The sequence below is a fragment of the Macrotis lagotis genome, chromosome 8 (genome assembly GCF_037893015.1).
Source record: "Macrotis lagotis isolate mMagLag1 chromosome 8, bilby.v1.9.chrom.fasta, whole genome shotgun sequence".
NCBI lineage: Eukaryota > Metazoa > Chordata > Mammalia > Peramelemorphia > Peramelidae > Macrotis > Macrotis lagotis.
The window spans coordinates 69,954,182-69,980,049 of NC_133665.1; the positions used below are offsets into that span (position 1 = coordinate 69,954,182).

The following is a 25,868-nucleotide window of genomic DNA, read 5'->3' on the forward strand; positions in this document are numbered from 1 at the left end:
TTTGGGGGAAAACCATGCCTAGAAGTGTTCTGCTTCGACCGCTTTGGAAATAAAAGTAAAAGTCCTCGGGAAGTCCGGGGGGGCCCGTGGCGGGAAACCCCAGCGCCGGGCTGGTTCTGGTTCGTTGGCGGGAGGCTCTGCCCCGGGGCGGGACACGTGCCCCGAGGTGTCTTTGTTTGTGGGGAGTTGGAAGAGAAGGAAGGAGCGGGGGGCGGGGCGCCAAGCCGCGCGCGCGGCGGCCCCGCCCCCCACCCCCACGGGTTATTTGCTTCCGCCCGTCCCGGGCTTCGCGGGCCGCTGTTTCTTTAAGGCCGGATCTCGCGAGAAGCGGTTGGCGCCGTGACCTCCATGTGAGAGCGGCGAGCTCTTCGTCCACGGTGCCCGCGGCTCGGCTCGGCTCGGCTCGGCTCGGCTCGGCTCGGCTCGGCTCGGCTCGGCTCGCGCCGCTATGGCTCCCGCCCGCGCCTGAAGCGGCGGCGGCGCGGCGGCGCGGGCATCTCCGCTCCCCGCCCCCTCCCAGTTCCGGCCGCCCCGCGGCTCCGCCCCGCCCGCCGGGGTGCGCGCGCTCGGGGGTCCGCCGGCCGGGGGCTCCTCCGGGACCGGGGAGGCGCGCGGAGCCCGGCCGGGCGGAGGGGGAGACAAAGAGGGGAGCCCCCGCGCCCCGCCGCCGCCGCCGCCCGGCTCACGATGTGGATCCAGGTCCGCACCATAGACGGGACCGAGACGCGGACCATCGACGACCTGTCGCGGCTCACCAAGATCGAGACGCTGCGCGAGAAGATCCGCGAGCTCTTCGGCGTGGCCCCGGGGCGGCAGCGCCTCTTCTACCGGGGCAAGCAGGTGAGCCGGCCCCCGCCCCCGCGCACCTGTGGCCCGCGGGCCCGCGCACCTGGGCCGGCCCGGGGAGGGGCTGCCGCCGCACGTGCAGCGGGCTCCCCGCGGCCCCCGGCTAGGCCCTGGCACCCGTTCCGCGGGGCCACGCGCGAGGCGCCCCCAGACCCCGCCGGGGCAGAGCCTCGGCCACCCGCTCTTCCTGGCCCGCGGCCGGGTGGCAGGGTGGGGCACCCCGGGCAGTGCCTCGGGGCGCAGCGGACTTGCCCCTTGCCGGGCCCTCCTGTGCCAGGTGAGGTTTGGAGGGTCCGGCGCCAATTGGAAGCTCCAAGTTCATCGACTCCCCCGATGGATGCCCACTTAAATATTGCTGTGTTGTTTGAAACTTTTGAAATTATACCATCAGCACCCCCATTTCCCCCTCATCACTCCCCCTACCTTCACTGGGCTTTATAACTCTATCTTTTGTTTTTTAGGTTTTTGCAAGGCAAACGGGGTTAAGTGGCTTGTCCAAGGCCACACGGCTAGGGAATTATTAAGTGTCTGAGATCGGATTTGAACCCAGGTACTCCTGACTCCAGGGCCGGTGCTTTATCCACTGCACCACCTAGCCGCCCCAAATGCACCTTTGTTTTTATTTTATTTTTTAGGTTTTTTTCCCAGGCAAATGGGGTTAAGTGGCTTGCCCAAGGCCACACGGCTAGGTCATTATTAAGTGTCTGACACCGGATTTGAACCCGGGTACTCCTGACTCCAGGGCCGGTGCTTTATCCACTGCACCACCTAGCCGCCCCAAATGCACCTTTATTTTATTTTATTTTTTAGGTTTTTTTCCAGGCAAATGGGGTTAAGTGGCTTGCCCAAGGCCACACGGCTAGGTCATTATTAAGTGTCTGACACCGGATTTGAACCCGGGTACTCCTGACTCCAGGGCCGGTGCTTTATCCACTGCACCACCTAGCCGCCCCAAATGCACCTTTATTTTATTTTATTTTTTAGGTTTTTTCCCAGGCAAATGGGGTTAAGTGGCTTGCCCAAGGCCCCACGGCTAGGTCATTATTAAATGTCTGAGATCGGATTTGAACCCAGGTACTCCTGACTCCGGGGCCGATGCTTTATTCACTGCGCCACCTTCCCACCCCAACTCTACCTTTTTATATCGATTGGCACAAGCCGCTCCTCATTGCCAGGAAGCTCCACCAGCCGAGCCTCTCACTGTTCATTTCTTCCTTTAAAGCTCAGCTGAGGCGTTAGATGTTCTCCCTCCAGACTGTTTTGTATTATGTTCTCTTCTTTGCTCAGCCAGAAAGCATTAAATGATTGGTATTAATTGAAAGAAAGTGAAAAAACACTGTCTACCCTGAAGGAGCTCTCATTTAATGGATAAAGGACCTGAGTTCAAGTCAAACCTCAGACATTTAATAATGACCTAGCCGTGGGGCCTTGGGCAAGCCACTTAACCCTATTGTCTTGAAAAAAACTAAAAAAATTAACAATAAGTACTAAAGTTAGGGGTGGCTAGGTGGCTTAGTGGATAGAGCACCGGCCCCGGAGTCAGGAGTACCTGAGTTCAAATCCGGTCTCAGGCACTTAATAATTCCCTGTGTGGCCTTGGGCAAGTCACTTAACCCCAGTGCCTTGCAAAAACCTTTCAAAAAAATAAGTACTGAAGTCAGAGGTGGGCTTATTTTGTTCTTAGTACCAATCTCTCGCATTTAAAAATATACAAAATTTGGTACATAGCATAATTTAATAAAAGCTTTTTGTTTTAATGGGGGGGTGGGGATGGGGGAGCAGGCTTCCCCCTGATTGCTTTTTAGATTTACTCTGCCAGTATTCTATGCCTTTAATTTTATGTAGTTGGAGAATAAATGGTCTTATCACTGACAGTGTTCATAGAAGAAAATGCAAACTCTTGCTTGTCATTTAGAGCCTGTCAGGATTTGGTCAAAGCCGTTTTTTTCCAGTTATTACATGTGGCTGCTCCTTTTCCCTTTTCCCTTTGCGCATTTTATGGTGCAGCCACACTGGTGATCCTCAAATGATGTTACCTTTCTTTTTTTCTGTACTTTAGCTCCCATGCCTGGATGTACTCCTTATGCCTCTTAAAATTCTTTTGTTCTTCTTCCCTTCAGTCCTATCTTTTTTTCATAATCCTATTCAGGGTTTTCTTGACAAAGATACTGGAGTGCTTTACAAAATTTCCTTCCCCAGCTCATCTTAGAGGCGAAGAAACTGAGGCAACAGTTAAGGAACTTGCCCAGTGTCCCACAGTCCCAAGTCCACTTTTAAACTTACAGCCTGAGACACTTGCTACTTAATAGCTATGTGACCTTGGTCAAGTCACTTAACCATGATTGCCTCACATCCAGGGCCATCTCCAGTATCCCATCTTCATATCTGGCCAGATGGCTCTAGAGGAGAAAGTGATGCTGGTCACTTAGTACAGCCCCCCCTCACTCAAATCCAATTCATGTGTTTGTTATAGCATCACCTCCTGATGGCATGGTCTTCTTTGAGAATGAAGGACAATCATCATCTTCCCTTCAAAGCTCAGCTCAAGTCCCATCTTTTTTTATTTTTGGTTTTTTTTTTTTTTTGCAAGGCAAATGGGGTTAAGTGGCTTGCCCAAGGCCACACAGCTAGGTAATTATTAAGTGTCTGAGACCAGATTTGAACCCAGGTACTCCTGACTCCGGGGCCGGTGCTTTATCCACTGTGCCACCTAGCTGCCCCCAAAAGTCCTATCTTTTATGAAGTTTTTCTTCATTTCCTCCCTTGGCCACCTACCTCCTCAGCATCTTAGAAATTGTATATATGTAAACATTGTTTTCCACTATAGGATGTTTAGCCCCTGGAGATGAAGGATTGTTCCATTTTTGCCTTTGTATGCCCAAGATGGAGCTTGGCACACATTTGGCACTTAATAAATGCTTGTTGATTTGTTTTTTTCCTATGTTGATCCCTGAACATATTTTTAGTATTCAACATTGATCTTTTTGGGGGGAATGTTGTTTTTGTTTTGGTGGGTACCTAAGAAAGGCCCAAATGTAATGACTAAGTAACTTATTCTAGGGCTTAAACTTAGGAATTATCTTCTCCATCCTACCACATTGAGGTATGTATTATAAATATTATAACTAGGTCCCTTTTAGTGCAAATAAGGACCCCTTGGAGTGATTGCTTATTTAAATTCAAGTTGCACGTTTCCTTTGGGTTTCAATGAACAGGACCAATCATACTACATAATTATAACTAAGAACAGTGTAGAATTAAATGAGTACAACAAAGTCAGGATCCACTAGTCATGCTAATTGAAAGGTACGGTATGTTTTCAAACCATTTCCTAACTGAAGAAACTGAGGCCCAGAAGTGAAATCTCTTGTTCAGGTTCCTAAGATTCTTAAAAAACAAGAACAGGTTATCAAACCCAGGTCTCTATTCACTTGGGTTCATGTGTTTTTTACCTTAAAAGATGACCTCCAACTAACCCAAAAGTCTGTTTTGCAAAATCTGCAGGGTGGTGTGGTCTATTGCTTTGTTAAGAAGCTCGTTATGTTTTTTGAAATACTGAGCCTTTTAATCTTAAATTTCAAAAGTTATGGGTAAACGGTTTTAGAATTGAGTTTTACAAACATGTTGATGCATTTCAGATATAAGGAATAATATAAACAAATTGAGCTAGGAGGAGGAGGCTGGGTGGTTACCAGGGATGGCAAATGGTTCATTCTCCGATATGGTCTAGGGCCTTGAAGGGAGAATTCATGAATACTAGAAAGACGGATGGACTGGATGTTGGAACCCTGCCCAGAGGAAAGGAGAGGTGGAAGGGTTTGAGCAGAAGGGACCCACTATCAAATCTGGTGTCAGGAAGATTACTCTAGGATCAATTAGTACTGGGTGTGAGCAAATGGAGCAAGGCTGACTAGCTAGGAGGCAGGAAGTTTCATTCTAGTAGTCAATCCGTAAACATTTATCAAGTCCCCTTATACTAAGAACTGGGGTATACAAAGAAAGACCCTGCTCTAAAAGAGCTCACTGTCTGATGGAGAGGCAACAGTGCAAAGATGAGGCACTAGAAGAGAGAATGGAATCATCTTCTTGAAGGTGAGATAAGGATATAAGGGAGAGCATTCCAAGTGTGGGGGACAGTCAATGAGAATGCTCACTTGGGATATAAAGTGAATTGTGTGAGGAAGAGTAAGGAAGCAAGTGTCATTGGAGGGGTGATCAGATATAAGAAAACTGGAAAGGTCTGGAGTGTGGGGACTAACTAGCCTATGACGTGAATTGACTGCTAAACAACAATTTTTATTTTATTCTGGAGGTGAGAGGGGAACAACTGGAGTTTATTGAGTAAGGATATAGCATCATTGAATCTTTGTTTTTTGTTGAATAGGAATAAAGATTGAGTGCTAAGCACTATCAATTTAGTGGCTTGGCTAGCAGTAGCCAGTAAATGGGATCAATGACTCCTCAGTATTCAAAGACCCTGACTGATAGGATCTTTTATAGTGATTAACAAGAGAAAAGAGCAAAATCTTAAGCAAAGTAGGTTTGTCTTCTGATTGACAAGATGTTTCATTGGTAGTGAAATGTGCAATCGTAACTCCTTCCAAATATGGCTTTGGGAGATGGGAGATCATTTTTCAGGTGATAGCATCAGTCTGCAGGTGAGATAATCTGAGTAAACTTGCAAGGATAAGGAACAATGAGGGGAAATATTAATTCTAGCTTGTCTTAACAAAATAGAATTAAAATCACATTTGTCTATCACTCCATAATGTTTAATCAAGTTGAAGTAATGATTACTGAAACAAAATTGTTGTAAGGAATTTAAATTATCAAGAACCTATCATGAGTTTCTTAAGAATGAATTTATTGGGGGTGGCTAGGTGGTACAGTGGATGGAGCACCCGCCCTGGAGTCAGGAGTCCCTGAGATCAAATCCAGCCTCAGACACTTAATAATTACCTAGCTGTGTGACCTTGGGCAAGCCACTTAACCCCATTTGCCTTGTAAAAACCTAAAAAAACCCCCAAAACCAAACAAAGAATGAATTTATAGGGGCAGCTAGGTGGCACAATGAATAGAGCACTGGCCCTGGAGTCATGAGGACCTGAGTTCAAATGTGGCCTCAGATACTTAACAATCACCTGTGTGACCCTGGGCAAGTCACTTAATCCCATTGCCTTGCCAAAAAAAATAAAAAAAGAAAAGAATGAATTTATCTTCATGGTTAATTGCAGCATTGTTTAAGCTGGAGTGAGGGGAAGGAGAGAAAAAAAATAAAATTAAAAAGTACATAATAGAGAACTAAAAAAATGCAAATAAGGTAGCAAAGAAAAGCAGGGGCAACTTTGTAAACAATTTATAGTTTATTAGATAGGATTCTTGAAATGGAAATTTGTTTCATGTTGAATTCTCTCTTATCCTCTGCTGTGTGCATGACAATATTTTTTTCTGTTCTCATTTTGTATTTTAGCTTAAAGTAAAAGAAAAAATTAACCAAAAAAGCATACCAGAGCCAACTTAAACCAGTTTTAAAAACTCAAAATTCCCCATCTGAATCTTCCCAATTCAGAAGTAAATAATGGGACTTCATTTTTTGTTTTGATGATTGTCTAGACTTTAAGGAGTGATGGAGAAAGTGTTAATTTGGACTAAACATAAAAGTACATACCAAAAAAAAAAAGAATGAATTTATCAAAACCAAAAGGAACTTATGAGACCTATGAGAATAGTTGTTGACAAAATTTGATCCAGATAGTCCAGTGGAGCTAAGTTTAGAGGAAATGGCTCTCAAAACATCAGGCTTAATCTTATAATGGGTTTACAACCCCTTGATCTTTGAGATCATCTACAGATAACAAATTTTAATTGGGGGGCAACCCACTTTGATAAGTACAGCTTACAGAGTGAGAGAGAGGGAAGGCCCATTACAGTGAAGAAGGGTGAACGTTAAGTCTCCAATCCATTTCCAGTGTGCATTTCATCAGCACATCATTTCTTAGCACTCAGATGTCTCATACAATCATCTGGTTTTCAGAAATATCTCTTGGGTATTCTGGACTAGGTCTATCTTCTCTTAAATGATCTGTTTTTCTGATTCAGGTTACTTGGAGAAATTCTTAGATGTTTCTGCAGTAATGTTTTTGCAAAACAAATCTCAATACAATATAAAAGTACCCTTTTATAAATTTGGTTTTCTAATAAACATTTCAAGGATCAGGAATTCATATTTCACTCAAAACTTCAGAGGATTTAAGAGTTTATATTTCTCACCCATTATTACACAACCTCTAGACACTTAGCAACAAGCTAAAAGGGATAATCTTAAAAAGACATCATTGAAGACCTGACTTGTCAGATGAGCCTTCTAGTAAAGATTATATTTATTAAAGTAGACATGTAAACTAGGATGGATAAAAGAAAAACTTTCAATTTTACTATTTATGTGCTACAAGTTAAGAACCATGAACACACAATTCCTAAGGGGATTAGGATCTGGCATTGATATTACCTACATAGTGTTTTTTTTTTAATATGAGCCTGAAGTAAATCAGATGTTTTAGTGTTCAACTAATTTTAAGGACAGTGAGTCTTAATTACTCCCTTAGAAGCAAATTATCCCTATATTAATTTTTTAAAAAGTAGGATATGTGTAGTACCAACTAGTGAAGCATAAGCGAAAGAGCAACCAATCAAAAGTGTCTGGAAGACCTGTTAGCCAATGCTTGGGGAGTGGGGGGTGGAGAAGAATTGCTATCTGCAGGAGTTTCCAGATGACAGAGGTCTTGCATTTATGGGAAAGGGAATTCTCTGGAATCTCCAGGGACAAAGAGCCATCTTGGAAAGCATGAAATAGAGGTTAAATAATAGGAGAAAAAGAGTACTTTACTGAGAGGGCCAAAAGTGACCCTAGCAAGCAGAAAGAAAAAGAAATGGAAGAACTTAAGAGTACCTGTAGATGTTTCTATTTCAATCAATATTAGCAACAGATTTAGCATTGCTCTAAATGGATATTATGAGTTAACTGCTTTGAATATAGAAATTTGCTGTTAAAAGAAAAAAGGAGGGGCTTAGTTATACTAATATCAAGACTGTTCCCTAAAGGGCACAGACTGACTTGACATAACGGGAAGAACTTAGCTCTGTTTGATTTTTAGGCTTGAGTCATAATTATTAGCCAATAACAAAGTTCCAAGTTTATTCAGGTTTTATAACCAGGCTCAGAATTAACCAGGTGGGAAATTTTTCCTGTTTTGAAATGGGGAAACGGTGTCAAAAGGATCCTACTTGTGCCCATGCCAAGATTGCCCCCACAGTTTTTCCCAGGGCCATGTTGGACACATTCGCTTGTAGTAGTTTACAAATTGTACTCCCTTTTGGCAGCACATGGCATTCTTCTTGAATGGTTGACTGTTGACTCGATGAAAATTCAGCCAATCATGGTTGAAATCAAAACTTAAAATAATATTAAAGCCAAAATTTTGTTGATCATAGAGCAGGGATAGGACAGTAAACTTTGTTTTCATAATCAAATCATAAATATATACTTATGTTCTAAACAAACTTGTAGGTTTGCCATTAACTTCTCAGGAAACGAGTAACATTTTAGGGCTAGGGTAAAATTGCTGTCTTTTATTATTTAATCTCAAATTAACATAGCAATTTAAATCACACTGAAGTATCTTATATAAAGAATTCTAATTAAGGCTAAAAACAATTTAGAAGCAGAAAGTTTATTAATTATTTACTATATGTTCTTTCATCAGAAGATCTTCCACTTTTACTACTACATGCAAGAGTAGTTTTCAACTATCTTTTTTTTTTTTGCCAGATTTTGAGTTTTACATTTTACATTTTTCTCCCTCTCTCCTTTCCCTCCCCTAACATTTATTACAGGCTATACATGTAAAGAAGAATCAGATGGGGGGGGAGAGACATAATATACAAGACAACTTTTTAAAAATTTTATTTAAGGCAATGGGGTTAAGTTACTAGCTAAGCAATTATTAAGTGTCTGAGATTTGACTGGGGCTGGTGCTCTATTCACTGTACCACCTAGCTGCCCCCCTTTAAGACAACTTTTAAAAATTGAAGATAATAAACTTTGGTTTACATTTAAACTCCACAGTTCCTTCTCTGGATATAGATATATTTTCCATCAAAAGTCTTGTAGAGTTGTCTTTGATTATTGTAGTGCTGGAATGAATAAATTATCATAGCTGATCATCACCATTGTTGCAGTTAGTGTATATAAAATTCTTCTGGTTTTGCTCATTTCACTCAGCATCAGTTCATGAAAGTCTTTTCAGCTTATTCTGAAGTCCTAATCCTCACAGTATCTTATAGAACAGTAGTGTTCCATCATATTCATATACCACAATATATTGAGTCATTTCCCAAATTCCCTTTAATTTCCAGTTCTTTGCCACTATGAAAAGAACTGCTAAAAATATTTTTGGACATGTGTTTTGCCCTTTTTCGTAATCTCTTTGAGGTGCAGACCTAGTAGTAGTAGTAGTTTTGCTGGATCAAAGGCTATTGTGCCATATAATTTCAAATATTAATTTTCAAAGTCAACGTAGAGAAATCATGATCAAAATGTGCTTTGATGGCAAAAATCTTGTTTTTGAAGTTTTTAAACACATTGCTCTGATATCAGTATTGGATGACAATTTGAAAATTAAGCTCAACAAACTATATTTCCTGAGACTAGCTTTATCTTTTTTTTTTTTTAGGTTTTTTTGCAAGGCAGAATGGGGTTAAGTGACTTGCCCAAGGCCACACAGCTAGGTAATTATTAAGTGTCTGAGGCCGAATTTGAACCCAGGTACTCCTGACTCCAGGGTTGGTGCTCTATCCACTGCACCACCTAACCTCCCCTCCTAGCTTTATCTTAAGGCTATCTTTATTCCTCCATTTGTTTGTGTAGCACTTATTCTACAAATATGTCTACTACCTCTTCTTATAATTCTTAGTAACATTTTAAAGAGTAGAAACATCTAGCCTGGGCCCAGGTTTAGGTTTTTCTTTTTCCTTATCTTTTCCCTCATAGATCCACTGGGCTGTATCTTGTAATTCAAAAGTTTTTTCTCATGTCACCCTAGACATTTCTTTTAAAAAATGATTCCTATTTTCTGGTTGAAACTGTTTGACAAAACCAAATTAATTCAAGTGTCATGAATTTAGACCTACATAATGTATGGTGACTTTGCACAATCTCTTTTAAAAGGGGGGGGGAGTTTTTTGGAAATTGAAAAATATTCCAAATTCTGGAATGGGCAATAAAAGCGGCCATAATCTAACAAAAGTTACTTTCAGAACCCAATTAAATGTGGATTTATAATTTGTCATATTTAAAACTAATTTTACTTAAGTTACTTAAATATAAGATTGTTTCACTCTCCCCAAAGTTGCTCCTTGATTTTAAACAAACTTTTCTCCTTTTGTACTCAAGAGGAAAGTCCAGATTGTATCCTGTTTTAGAAACCTTACTGAAGCTGACTTTTAAAACTAGAGTGAAAAACCTCTCTTGCTAAAACAGTAAAAGCAGTCTGTTTAATCTTTTCATCTCCTAAAACAAACTACAGTTTTGAGGTACCACAGTCAATTCATAATTTGGGCATGTAATAAGGTAAATATACACTTGCTATCAACTTTGAGTTCATATTAAAATAAGCCTAATAAAGAAGTTCTACCCTTATCTCTAACGGCAGAATCCTCATTAAAATTCGGAGTTTCTGTTTTCCATGTGAAGTGATTAGAAGAATTAAAAGACTGGTGATGTCTAAAAGGGCATTGTTGTATCTGGCTGGTTTGGGGAATGAAGGATGCTGGCAATGAGTTAGTTCCACATGTTCAGATTCCAGCATATTCTCTTTGTCATTGTAAGTGGAACCAAGACTTTTCCTTCATACTAGGATAAAGAAATGTTTCTAAAGGGAATCCTTCTGGCACACTAATTTTGGACCCTATCGTTTTTATGCAACTTTTATCTTTTGAGATTGGATAAATTTTGTGAGAAATATTTGCAATATTACTTTTGCTTCCTCTTTTCTTTGGTTGATTAGACTGCAGAAGAGAGAAAAATTTACTACCCCCAGTTCTTCTAAAAAATGAATTGGTTTCTCTGAAACAAAAATTGGTAAGATTTTAGGATGCTAACTCCCCCCCTACCCCTAAATCCAATTCATGTGCTTCTCATGGCATTACCTCCCTGACGCCATGGTCATCTTTGTGGATGAAGGACAAAAAATAACAAGAGATGCTACTCTTCTCTGCAACAAGAATTCCCCTAAATTGCTGAAGGGATTGTTGTTCTGTGATAGGGATTTGTCTGGACTAGAGATTTAATAAGTATTTTGTTACAAGAAAGTCAGATAATACTACAAACAGAAACACTAAAACCCTTTTCTCTAATTTGTAAAGGGGAGGAGGGTTCCCCTGTTCAAAGGGTCAGCTAATTCAAATGAATTCCTTGCTTCTTGCCCCCTTGGCTCAGCCAACCTGGCCTGATGTGTGTAGGGTACCTCTGGGATTTAGTCACAGAGCTGGCCCTTGGCTTATGAATCTATAGGAACCTAGAAAACCCTAACGGGGGGACCTTTCTGGGAGGACCCAGGGTTCCCCATTGACTTCTTTCTACAATCAGGCTCAGAGGGTCATATGTTCTCAGGGCATTTAAGACTGTTAGTAAGTTAGGTCCTTGTCTGGGTACCTACGAAAAGGCCAGGAAAAAGTAAGTTCACTCTGAGAAATAAGGGAAGAAATAAAAAGACATATGGGGACCCCCTCCCTCAATGGTAGAGTCCTCCCTACCTGCCACTTAAGTTAGTGAGAACTTAGTCTGTACTAGCCAGGGGAGCTGGTTGAAATATCTATGTATCTCTCTCTTCCTCTTCTCCTCCTCCCCTGCCTCTTTAAGACTCTTTACCCAAAGTACCAAAAAATTCAACAATGGGAAAAAATTCTTTAATCATTTTAGAAAACTTCCCAAGTTAGACATTTTTCCTTTCAAAAATTTCTTTTTAGTGCAATACTACTAAATCCTAGAAAAACTGATCACTTTATTTACTGATCACCCTGACCCAAGTAGTCTGAACAGGTGTGTCCAACAATATGATGTGCTTATTCTCTAGGGGATTTTCAAAGATTGAAAAGTGAGACTTAACCTGGCTCAGAGTGGGGAAGAGAGGAGATCTGTTCTTGGGGCAGTCTTCTGGTAAAATTCCTCATTGATAGTTTTTTTTACTGGAATACTCTTAAGGAGCACCCCTACTAGCTGTCTACCCATTTTCACTTAGAGTATCAGTAACCTTTCTATTATGTCAGTGATTCCTCAGTAAAGATTCTGGGTTCAGAATAAGATCTTTTATAATGATAACTAACGAGGGGACAGAGCTAAATCTCAAGCATCACAGGTATGCCTTCTGATTGGCTACACATTTTAATGAGAAAGTGGGAAGAGTGTCTTCTTGGCTTCTCCTCATTGCAGATGGGATCATCGTCAAGTAATGGAATTAGTCTACTGGGGATGGGAGTTATTTGTAAATTGTTGAGATGGCCTTTAGAAAAATCAAGTTTCTCTGGAAAATGGGTGATAAGTAGTTATAAGATTGGGGGAGGTACATGTCACAAGAATAGAAACAAGACCAAATGACCTGAGGTTACCTGAGTGATTTTGCAAGGGTAAGGAACAGTGAGGAGGAATTATTTAATCTAGCTGATTAAGTCTTAACAAAACAGAATTAAAGATCAATTTTCAATTTCATACTTTAAAAAAATTACTTAGTGATTGAGTGGAGAATAGGCTGGCATGGGGAGAGACTTGAGGCAAGCAAACCTATCAGCAGGCTTATGGCTTGCACCAGGATGGCTTAGGAGACAAGGGTGAATATTTGAGAGCTATTACAAAGTTGAAATTGATGGACTTGATCAAAATATTGAATATGGAGATGTGTGTGTGAGATAGTGAAGTGTCAAGGATGACTCCTGCATTTTGAATGTGGGTTTCTGGGAGGATAGTGTTATTTTTTTATCTCCAGTCATCCGGATTCATGTGACCACTGGATCCAGATGACTCCAGAGGAGAAAGTGAGGCTGGTAATTTTGCACAGCACCCCTCACTCAAATCCAGTTTTTGTTTACATCAAGACATCACTTCTCTGATGTCATGTCTTCTTCAAGAATGAAGGACAAAAAACAACAGCAGGGATGTCAGGAGGTAGTGACAATTTTGGGGGAGAGATACTGAGTTCCGAGTTCTGACTGAGAAGAGCCATCTGAAAGGAGAACCAGGAAAAAAGCCCTGTTCTGAAAATCTAAAGAGACTATCAGGGAGAACAGAGTGATTTGTAATGTCAAAGGCTGTAGGGAGATCAAGAAAAATCAGGGTTGGGAAAAGGTCATTGAATTTGGGCAATTAAAAAATCTTTGGGAATTTTGGAGAGCAGTTTTGCCTTCTCATTTTCATCTAGATATCTTCTACTATTTGTTCCTTTATCCCTCTCTCACTTAAAGAGGTATATCTTATGCTTGTCAAGACTAAGCTCCTTATTTGTAAGAGACATCTTATTCCATTTCATCTTTAAGATTTCTTCCTCTGTCAGCCCCCTCTGACTTCTTTTCAATCTCTCCCTTCCTACTGGTTGTTCCCCTATGGCCATAAAACATGTACAAGTCCCCTACACCTTAAAAAACACCCTCCCTTGACTGATCAATTCCTCCTGCTGTCTTCCCAAATCCGAAAACCATCCTATGGTAAGTGTTCTACTTTCTTTTCCCTTATTTCTCAACTCTAAATTCTGGCTTCTGATCTCATTCGTTGGAAACTGCTACCTCCAGAGTTACTGACAATCAATCTCTTATTTGGTAAATAATAATGGGCTATTCTCAGTCTCCAACCTTCTGGACCTCAACATCCTTTGATACTCTTCTCTTTGATACTGTCTTCTGCTGATTGGTATCTACTTACCACAAATCTCTTCCTTCTTCAGTCCATCCTCCACTCACTGTCAAAGTGATCATCCTAAAGTACTGACCATATCACCTCCCTCCCTTTATTCAGTCAACTCCAGTAACTCCTAACAAATATAACATCTGCTTGGCTTTTAAATCCTCTCATAACCTGCCCCCTTGCTTCCTTTTCTGTCTTCTTATTTAGTTTCTTAATTCTTACTGTGCATTTTTAAGATCTTAAAGTATGAATCAATCAGATCTTAAAGAATATTTTTAATTTTTTTATTTGAGGCAGTGGAGTTAAGTGACTTGCCCAAGGTCACACAATGAAGCAGTTATTAAGTGTCTGAGGCTGAATTTGAACTCAGGTCCTCCTGACTCCAGGACTGGTGCTCTCTATCCATTGCACTACCTAGATGCCCTTGAATCAATCAGATCTTTAAAAAAACTAGATTGAATATATATATGTGCAAGCTTGTCACTTAATAGTAATAAGGAAACTTACACTAATCCAAAAAACAAAAAAGTTGCATCCAAATAAAATTGAGTTTCTCTTGCATTTGATGATGGCAACAAAAAACATTCTTATGGGGACTTTTTGGTCATTTTTTATTGCAATATTCCGGATATATGTTGGGGGGGGATGATAATGATAATTATAGTTTGTAGAAGGTGAAATTTTGAAAAAAACTAAGACTCTACATTAAATCAACATATATTTAAACTTTTTTTATATCTTAATTTTTTTCCTCACCTTCATTTATGAATCTCCCTCCCCCTCTTCTCTCCAGCAACTCTCCTATTACAACAAAAGAATGGGGAGAGGGAGTTCAGAACCACAGTTTAGTGATGAAATATGCTCAAGTCTATACTTTTCATTCTTCCATCCCTTCAAAGGTGCATTTTTTCTTCTCTAGGATTCAGCTTCTTGGCATTAGCTAGATAGCATGGTGGGCAAAGTGCTAGACTGGGAACCAGAAAGATCACATTTCCTTCAGATTCTTACATCATAAATGTAAAATTGGGATGACTTAAAGGTATTTTATAGGGACACTATGAGAGTCAAATGAAATACATTGAATATATAAAAGTGATAGAGATAGTACAGCCTTCAACTTTGTTTGTTCTACCCATTTACATCCAATGTTGTTGACACTGCAAATATAATTTTTCCTATTTCTTGCTCGATTTCACTGTTTTTGTGTTTAAAAAATTCTTCATATAAATTCTTTATTGTAACTTAGCATATGGATAATATTTCATTTTGTTAAGATTAAGATAAAAAGCATTTATTACCCTCTATGTGCCAGGCCCTGTGCTAAATACTTGAAATACAAATACAAGCAAAGAAACGATGTGTGTACTCTAGGAACTTACAGTCTACTGTAAAAACAACTAAAATGGAGCTAGAAAAAGGAAGAGCAAGAGGAATTGTTATTCTAGGCAAGGCAACAAAAATGGAGAGTCACAACCTGGTTATCTGTGCCCTTCTTGAAATAACCCGAGTCTACACTGGAGGAGCCCCTCTCCCTCCTGTGGGAGAAAGGGGCTGGCCTAGTGCAGGGGTGTTCATGGGTGGGGGAAGGAGGATATGCCACAATTCGTTTAAGCCATTCCTCAGATGATAGGCACCTGCATTGTTTCCACATCCTTGCCCACCTACTCACCCCAATATACAAAGATAATATTTTGTTATATGTGGGGAATTTCTTTCTTGGACATCTCTGGAAGATGTAATTCTGGCATTAAAATTTTATTTTTTAAAGCAATTCCAAATTGTTTTCAGAATGGTATCAATTCAAAACTACCAACTATGTATTTGTGTGCATGTTAATTTGCCAGCCTTCAACACTGGCCATTTCCATCTTTTGTCATCTTGGCCAATTTGTTGGGGATGGGGTAAAATTTAAGACATAGTTTGGATCACTCTTACTTACACATGGTTGTTTATAATTTAAAATTCTTCTTTGAGGATAAAGTTGGAAGGTACTGGAGTAGATCTGGTAATGCCAGATAGTATCACAAGGAATGTAGTGATTAAATTAATAGGAAAAAACAGATTACAAATTTATAAATAATTTCCTAATTAGTTAAGATAAAAATTTGTTTCAATAAAGGAAAAAAATGAAAATGAGTAGAAAGTATGGTATGAAATTGAGCCAACTCTTTTTTTTTTTTTTGCAAGGCAAATGGGGTTAAGTGGCTTGCCCAGGGCCACACAGCTAATTATTAAGTGTCTGAGACCGGATTTGAACCCAGGTACTCCTGACTCCAGGGCTGGTGCTTTATCCACTACGCCACCTAGCCACCCCATGAGCCAACTCTTTTCTTAACTATTTTATTAAGCTGTTAATAACCAAAAAAAGGGAAATGGATTAAAAAAAAATAGACTTTGACTATCACCATTTCTTAAGGAATTTTTACTGATATAAAAAATCATTTGCCACAATGAAAAGAGCCTCAAAACTACTTAGGCTAGGAAATATTTAGTCTCTTTGCCAAATTGAGACATGTCTTGAAAGAGAATATCACTTTATAATATAATCATATGTAGGATGGATGTTTGATTATTGACAATATTGACTAAAACAGAAATTTACTGAGAGGAAGAAACACATTTACTGAAAGCTTAGTGATCATATCTAATGAATTTAAATTACCTAAGAGATATTTAAGGATGAAGCTGGAAGGAAAACAGCAAACTGATAACAAAACAAAAAAAATATCTGTGGAGATTTCTCTAACAATACCAGGTACCATGTTTGGATTCCCAGTAATAGTCCTTGAGGAGATAAATAACCAATCAAGATAGGAAGGGCTGGGCATGTGCATTAAATGGTACAGTCATAGAGCTCTTTCAAGGGAAACACAAATCTGCTATCGGGACTTGGGAAAGAGAGAAAGTGTCTTAGAGCTCTGTCCTCCCAGAAAGGACAGAAGTACCTAAGACTTGGTGGTCTCTGTGGAGAAGCTGACTTGGCAGTTTTGATTCACATAGTTGAGTTAAATGTGTAGGGAATAAAAAAAAAATCTAATCTTGCTATGTGGTTAAAAATTTTTTTTTTTTTAGCAAAAAAGCATAAATTGATAAGTAGACCTGAAGGTACAGTCTCAGACTCTCCAAAAAGTTGTATTTCTTGCACATGACAGAAGTATATTGTTTTCTTGAAACTTAAAACAGTTGTGTGAACTTTGACTCAGACCAGTCAGTTAGCCTTTATTAAAAAGCAGACCATGTACTGGAGAGTAATATCAAGTGGTGTACAAACTAGGAAGGAAATGAATCCTTACCAAGGGAAGTTGACCATAATCTTTGATGCCTTTTCAGAATCTATATGGAAAATAGGTTCCCTTTTTACTACTGTAAATTTTCTTACTTGTCATAATTATATTAATTACAAAGTCTATGAACTTTTTTAGTCTTTTAAATGAGATCCATAATTACTCAAATTTCAGTCTAGAGATGTAGCCTTTAGAATTAGGAAAAATTGAGAAATTCCACTGTTTCCAGTGGATCAAGCAACTCCCTAAGACTATTCAGTTTCAGAAGAAGAGTAAATCTGCATTGGTAGAAGGGGTTCTTCTCCAGGAGTTCTCTGTGCTAATGAAATCATGGGTTTGGTTTAAAAAAAAAGTTCTGATGAGGGGGGGAAACAGGTCTACCAATGAATTGTTGGTAGAGTAGTGAAATGGAGGATAATTTAGAACTATGCCCAAAGGGCATACTACCTTTGTATCTATGTTCCAAAGAGATTAAAAACAAAGATAAGGACCTGTATATTCAAAGATATTTATTTATAGCAGCTCTTTTTGGGATGGCAAAAAAATTGGAAATTGAGGACATGCCTATCAGCTGGACAAATGTCTGAAGAAGTTATGATATGAATGTGATGAACTACTGTTTTGCTTTAAGAAATGATGAGGGTGGGGCAGCTAGGTGGTACAGTGGATAGAGCACCCACTCTGGAGTCAAGAGGACCTGAGGTTCAAATTTGATCTCGACATTTAATTAGCTTTGTGACCTTGGGCAAGTCACTGAACTTCATTGCCTTGCGGAAACCAAGGGGGAAACAAGAAAAAGAAATGATGAAGAGTTGGTTTCAGGAAACATGGAAAGACCTCTATAAATTGATGCAAAAGAACTGGGAAATCATTGTTTACAATAAGATCAATCTTGCAATGATAATCAGCTATGAAAGACTTCTCTGCCCTGATTACTATCTATCCAAGACAGTTTCAAAAGACTCATGGAAAAAAATGCTATCTCCCTCCAGAGAGAAATAATCATGAGTACAAATTGAAGAATAATTTTTCTCATTCTTTATATTTATATTTGTTTTGCGATATGACTAACATGGAAATGTTTTGCTTGCCTTCTCAGTGGGTCGAGAAGTAGTAGGGGGAGAGAATTTGGAAGTCTAAATTTTCAAAAAGAAAAGAATCTTAAAAAAGAATAAAGAATTAAAAAAGAAAAGAGAAAATTCTAAGCCATGTGGGGGGAGGGAGGGGTTAACAATCAGGGTCTACCAGTACTTAGAACTCTTAAGTACTCTCCAAATAGGATTTAGAAATGAACTGGGGTGGGGGGGGGGGTGGCTAGGCACTTAGTGGATAAAGCACTAGCCTTGGAGTCAGGAGTACCTGGGTTCAAATCCGGTCTCAGACACGTAATAATTACCTAGCTGTGTGGCCTTGGGCAAGCCACTTAACCCCATCTGCCTTGCAAAAAAAAAAAACAACCTAAAAATAAAAAAAAGGAATGAACCAGAGAAGAGAGGGCTTGGATTGCCTTCAGGAAATTGTATAATCCTTTTGATGGTTGCAGACTTTCTCCTAGACTCTAAGCTCCTTTTTACTATCGGTATTCTTTCAGTGATTGTAAGGTAAGAACAGTGAAATGCCAACCCAAGAAATTCTGGATGAGTTGTGATCTGCCTCATCAGAGGGAATAGTCACACTGATGAGTTCCCAGACAAATGAACTTTGATCTTTTTTATTTTTCCCATTGAATTGAGAGCTGCATTATGATAAGTTGTCCTATTTTGAGAATATATGCAGTTGCCTTTTTAAAATAAGCATACCACTTTGTTTTAAAACCATTAATTAGACTAAGAATTATTTGAAATATAGCCCTCATAAAATGACTTTCTTTTAACTTATAAATGTGAAAATAATTGTGTTGAGTATTAGCAGAGGGAAAGGAAATGTGCATTTAAATGGTGCCTACCATGTGTACTGTACCAATTGCCTTTGTTAAAATTTATAATAAATTTATTTTTCCAACTACATATAAAGATAGTTTTAAACAATAATTTAACCTAAGTTATACATGTATAACTATGTTAAACATATTTCCATATTTATGTTGCAAAAAAATTGGAACAAAAAAGAGGGGGAAACCATGAGAGGGGAATAAAACATAAAGCCAATTTTAAAAATTGAAACTAGTAAGCTTTGGTCTGTATTCAGGCTCCATAGTTTCTTTTCTGGATATGTATGATATTTTCCATCGAAGTCCTTTAGAATTGTCTTTGATTATTGCTGAGAACAGGTTCATCATAGTTGATCATCACCTAATGTTTCTGTAAAGGTTTACAGTGTTCTTCTGGTTCTGCTCACTTCTCTTAGCATCAGTCCACATAAGTCTTTTTGCTTATGATTTCTTGTGAAACAGTAGTACTCACGTTAACATACCACAATTTGTTCATCCATTCCCCAAATGAAGGGCATCTCCTCAATTTCCAATTCTTTGCCACTATAAAGAACTGCTATAATTTCTTTGGGAAAACATACTTAGTAGTGGAATTTGGGCAGAATTCCAAATTGCATTCTAGAAAGGCTGGATTGGCGCACAACTCCACCAACTGTACATTATGCACTAATTACTTTTTACAAAGATTATCTCATTTGATCCATTTATGCAACAATCTGGCAAATAGGTGCTATTGAGAAATTCAAATTAGACTTTGAAATTGATTCCATAACCTCTTAAGTCACCTTTCATGTATACTTTGGTGAAGTTGGGGAATTTAGCTTTTCCCCCTGAGCTAGTGTAAAGGTCATCCTGACCATAAAGCACTGTAATTAAAAGGAAAAGTTTGTCATCTTCCTGAAGTTAGCTCTGGAGATGTACTGTTCTCAAACTGTTCTTGTGCCTTATCCTATTAACAAACCTTTCTAGGTGACAGGGAATCTGCTAACTCTGACTCACTAGCAAAGCTTCAAGGTACAGATATGAATTACATAAATCAATCAACATTCCATAATGATAGAAGTGGTCACTAATGTCACAGGTGTACTAACCCATATTCTTTCGGAAATCCAGTCATAATGTTGCTGTCCCCCTAGTGTCAGCCCTACTACCAATATTATTTTTTGCCATCTGTGCTGCGCTTTGTTCTCTTGAATTTTCCCAGAACTACATTTTTTGCTACATACTGGTAGCAAGCCCTACCTGTTGGTCTTTCTTCTTTGAGAGCATCCATTTATTGGTTATTGCTAGCTTAATTAATTATTCCTCTGACTTTTTCCTCTTTAAGTTTATCTTGGTTTTCAAATATCACATCTTTTATGTTTTTACATTTGAAGAAACAGAATTAAGTGACTTGGCCAGGGTCACACGTATATTTATTTGAATACATGTCTTCCTGAATCATTGAGTCACCAGTTGCTTTTAATGACTGTTTAGGAATTTTAAATTTTCTTTAAATCTCAAGAAGAAATGATCTATAGAACAGTATGCATTTATTGAGTATTGGGGGTATTTAGATTAGAGAAGTGTCTCTGTCCTTTTGTAGAGGTAATAGCAAATTAGAAATATTAATTTTAAAAATATGTTAATCAGAATCTGCTCTGACGTTAGGTTATTAATTATGCTAAATAAATATTTACTAATAGAAACTTGGCTATATTTTTAGAAAGATTTTATTTATTTTGGTTTTTATAATTCCCCCCCCCCCCCATTCTTGCTTCCCTATCCCCAACCCCCACAGAAGGTATTCTGTTAGTCTTTAAATTGTTTCCATGGTATACATTGACTTCAGATGAATGTGATGAGAGAGAAATCATATCCTTAAGGAGGAAAAAAGTAAAGTATAAGGGATAGCAAGATCAGAAAATAAGATATCAGGGTTTTTTTTTCTAAATTAAAGTTAATAATCCTTGGTCTTTGTTCAAATTCCATAGTTCTTTCTCTGGATATAGATGGTATTCTGCATTACAGATAGCCTCAAATTGTCCCTGATTGTTGCATTGATGGAATAAGCAAGTCCATCAAGATTGATCATCACCCCCATGTTGCTATTAGGGTGTACAATGTTTTTCTGGTTCTGCTCATCTCACTCAGCATCATTTCATGCAAATTCTTTCAGGCTTCCCTGAATTCCCATCCCTCCTGGTTTCTGATAGAACAATAGTGTCCCATGACATACATATACCACAGTTTGTTAAGCCATTTCCCAATTGAAGGACACTCAATTAATTTCCAATTCTTTGCCACCACAAACAGGGCTGCGATGAATATTTTTGTACAAGTGATGTTTTTACCCTTTTTCATCATCTCTTCAAGGTATAGACCCAGTAGTGGTATTACTGGATCAAAGGGTATACACATTTTTGTTGTCCTTGGACCATAATTCCAAATTGGACTCCAGAAATTTTGTATGAGTTCACAGCTGCAACAACAATGTAAAGTATCCCAGATTTCCCACATCCCTTCCAACATTGATCATTGCCCTTCCTGGTCATATTGGTCAGTCTGAGAGATGTGAGGTGCTATAATTTGCATTTCTCTAATAAGTAATTATTTAGAGTAATTTTTCATATGACTGTAGATAACTTTGATTTTCTCTGCTCTAAATTGTCTTTGCATATCCTTTGACTATTTGTCATTTGGGTAATAGCTTGGTTTTTTTTTGAAAATTTGACTCAGTTCTCTGTATATTTTAGAAATGCTAGTTATAAAAATTGTTTCCTAATTTACTACATTTCTTTTGATGTAGGTTACAGTGGTTTTGTCTGTGCAAAAGCTTTTTTAATTTAATGTAATCAAAATTATCTAGTTTGAAACTTGACTATTTTTAAAGAAGAAGAAAAACTTACATTTTATGTTTTTTTGATTTCCAAAAATACTTTAGTGGAGGAAGCTAGGTCTTGAAATGGATAGAGGACTAGGCCTGAAGTTGGAAGTGTCTGAGTTCAATTATAACCTCTGACACTAGCTGAGTGACTCCCGGGCAGGTCACTTAACCCTGATTGCTTCTTCCTTTCCCCTCAAAGAAAATGACTTTAGTGTGGATTTAACTTGGACTTAGTGTAAAAATTAAGTTTGAGAATACATTTTCCAAGTAACTTAAATACATCAAATCCACATTTACACATGTATTTGATTTGAAAAGTTTGCAATTAACCCTTATATTGGATGATCCCAGACAGAAAGTTTTAAAACAAGTTCTGTTCTTTTCCTTGATTTTTCTTACCGGATATTCTTACCAGATATTCATTATAAAAAAGTAAAAGCTTTGAAAAATTCATTTTCAGTATTTCAGAGATAAAACCTGTTAAAAATAGAAATGATCACTGATCATGTTTTTCCAAAAAAAGCAGTCACTAATCAGAAAAGCAATCCACCCAATTGGTGCCTAGAGCTTCTTGTACTGAAGCTTCCTGGAATTGCTTAAATCCCTCTGTTCTGTGACTTTAGTCTATTGCCAAGTCATCTCCAGGAATGAAGGACAACAACCAGCCAACCAACCTTTGCAGAAGGACTCAGATGCCTACCATATTTCCATTGAACATTTGACTAATTACCTGAAAGACAATAACAAGACAAAGACTAACAAGAACAAGATTGATTATATTTCAAGTCTGGATGCTGGAGGTTTCCTTGGTTCTTCCTTGTGCCATGCTAATTCACAAGCTAGGAAACTTCCAGACTCATGTTATCTACCAGTTACTTTCTGAAATAAGGCAAGATGGAATTGGAGATCTAGGAAGATGTCAAAATCAAAACATCAAAAGCATTTGTTGAAATGTAAAGATTAACAGACTGCTTTCTGTGGGGGGAGGGAAATGAGATTGGGAGAAAAATTGTAAAATTCAAAAATAAATAATTTTTAAAGAGCATTTGTTGAATACTTGTTCACTGATGGATAAATTTAAATATACTGCCATATACTGCTTTCATTCTAATTCTGGAGAAAAATATGAAGTAATTTTAAAACATAAGACAGTGTTGTACAAACTAGATACAAATACATTGGAAAATTATAAAGTAAGGAACTAATTGTTATGGGGTGTAAAGCTAAATAGGGACAACTTAGAGGAGAGGAGTCTTAATCTTGACGATAATTAAAAACATCAATTTGTGGATGGAAGTGCTTTTGAATAGTAAAGAATAATGTTCAGTAATTATTCTCTAATAATCATATCGATAGAGGAAATAAAACCTTGTAGACTGCTGAATCTTCATCTTGTTTGCAAGAAAGAAATGAAATTCTTTATTCATCCTGCATTTTTATTTAAAAAAATATAAGCCAAGTTATGCAAAAGTATGGGGTTTTTGGTTTTTAGTTACACTTCTGGAAAAACAAACAGTTATAAAAATCTTGTGGCTTTTAAACTTGAAAATTTGCCACAGAATTTGAACTGAACCACAAATCTGCACTGAAATGAATTCTCCTAACTTGGGTAGCTATAGCTTGACTGTATAAGGAAAAATCAGGTAAATGCTTAATGAACATCAGATCAGATTCATGAATTTTTTTTAAAGAGACTTGAAAAATGCTTTTTATACACTGCACAAGATTGAATTTCCAGATTCAGTGACTTCATGTAACTTGATGTACATGAAGTTCTTTTCAGTGGGTTCCTAATAAAATGAGAATATAGGGGAGACCAAGAAGGAGATGGTTTATTGACTGGGTAGTCAGGAACTTAGAAAGATGCTAAGTTGAAACTGCATTCTCAAGAGTTTTTTAGGATTTCTTTGGTGCAAGAATGGAAAGACTTAGAGATATAAAGTATTTTTTCACTTCAGTGAATCAGGTGGGTAGTGACTGGAGCTTGAACTTGACTTAACATGGCATGAACGTGTCACTTTACATCCTTGGGAGCATGCTGTTCTGGATTTGAGCCAGAGGGAGTGAAGGGTTTGACAGTTCATGGAATTGTGGATGGTGTGCCTTTTGACTTGATGCTTTTAATTCCAGCCTAAAATGAAAATTCTAGAGCATCATAGATCTGTGTGTGACAGAAGGAATTGCACCTTCCTAAAAAGTGAAGAATGCCAAATACTTAGAAGATTCTAAGCAAAACTTACTTTGTATATAAAATAGATCTATATGCAAGTGGATTCTACAAAAGCAACTTATTTCAGTTTGGTGCTTTTAATTTGTCATAATTTGTTTAATAAATTGCCAAAATAATTTGAATCTATAAACAAGCATTCTATTCTGATGACGATTTTGGTGACTTCTTAGGGCTGGACATCAAGAAAATTTATAATAGGTTTATAACTTACCACATGAATAAATTTTCCCAATACTCACATTCTTAATCAAATGTTCACTCTTGGACAGGAATGCCGTATCATTTTGTTGGTTTTTGAGTCCTGCAAGCTTATGTACTTATTTTTCAAGCTGTGATTTTTTTCATGCTCACTTCCATTTTAAAAAGACTTCTATCCAATTTTGCACTGACTGTGGCAAGACTTCAGTGTTTTTGAGGAACAATAGGAAAAAAATGTTCATTTTGCAAATTGGGAATTTTATCAGAAAAAAACTAGAACCTGCTTGAATTGGCAAAAAAAAAATCACAGAAAATAATAGTTAAAAGTGACCTCGGAGGCCATCTAATTCAATATTTCTTTGAATAGAAACATTAACGACAAATGGCCTTAAGTTTCTGATTGAAGATGTCTTGTTGGGAAAACAATGGGCTCTCAGAGTTAGAAATTTATATTGAGTAACATCCCCTTCTGTAATATTCTGGATAGGTGGTTTCCCACTCTTTACTTGAAGACCCATTACTTCTAGTGACAATTTGTTCCACTTTGGAAGATTCTTACTGTTAGAAAGTTTGTAACAAACCAATATTTGCTTTTGTGCACCCTCTTTTCTGGACTCAGATCACTGCAGCCATAAAATTAAGAGACACTTATTTCTTGGAAGGAAAACTATGGCAAATCTAGACAATATACTATAAAAAGCACAGACATCATCTTGCCCACAAAAATCCATGTAGTCAAGTATTGTTTTTCCAAAAATAATGCATGACTCTAAGAGTTGGACTTCAAGGAAAACTGAGCAAATTGTAGTGCTACAGAAGACTTTTGAGAGTCCTTTGGACAGCAAGGAGATCAAATCAATCAATATTTAAAGAAATTAATTCAAGCCATTCACTGAAAGGTTGAATACTGAAGATGAAGTTTAAATACTTTGGCCACATTATGTGAATGCAGGATTTATGAAAAGATGGAAGCCAAAAGAAAGAAGGACATCAGAGGATAAGATGGGACAGGTAGTATCATGGATACAATGAATTTGAACAGACCCCAAGAAATAGTGGAGGATAGAAGACCTGGTGTGCTATGCTCCATGGGGTCAGAAAAGAGTTACGCTACTGAACAAGAAGAACCCTCCATCCATTGATTCTTGTTCTTCTCTCTTGGGACACGAAAACCAGTCAGTCTCTTTTCACAAGATAGTGCTTCAAACTCTTGAAATAACTATCATGTTTTCCCTATAAAGTCTTCTCCAGGTTAACCATTGTTGTTTTCTTAAACTCTTCTTCATATGGCATGAATTTAATATTCTTGACCATCCTGGTTGCTCTCTTCTGTATGTTCTTCAGCCTTTTAATGTCCTTTCTCAAATACAGCTTCCAGAATTCAATATAATATTTCAGGTGTGATCTAATGAGGATAGAATATAGTGGGACTATCGCCTCCTTCTTCCTGAACACTGTATCTCAGTGCTGCCTATTTTTTTGCATTAATATTTTTGGCTGTAATTATACACTGTTGCCTTTTAGTCTATCAAAACCTCTCTGTCTCTTTTTTTTTAAGGTTTTTT

At 38.2% G+C, this 25,868-nt stretch overlaps 1 protein-coding gene across 1 annotated transcript in view; it reads left to right on the plus strand.

The window, feature by feature from the left end:
* Positions 1 to 600: 600 nt before the first annotated feature.
* Positions 601 to 25,868, plus strand: part of UHRF2 (ubiquitin like with PHD and ring finger domains 2) — a 150,461-nt gene continuing 125,193 nt past the window's right edge. Inside the window, exon 1 of the mRNA XM_074197490.1 lies at positions 601 to 840. Coding sequence (XP_074053591.1) covers positions 688 to 840 — 153 coding nt within the window. The 5' untranslated portion in view covers positions 601 to 687. The remainder of the gene's footprint in view (positions 841 to 25,868) is intronic.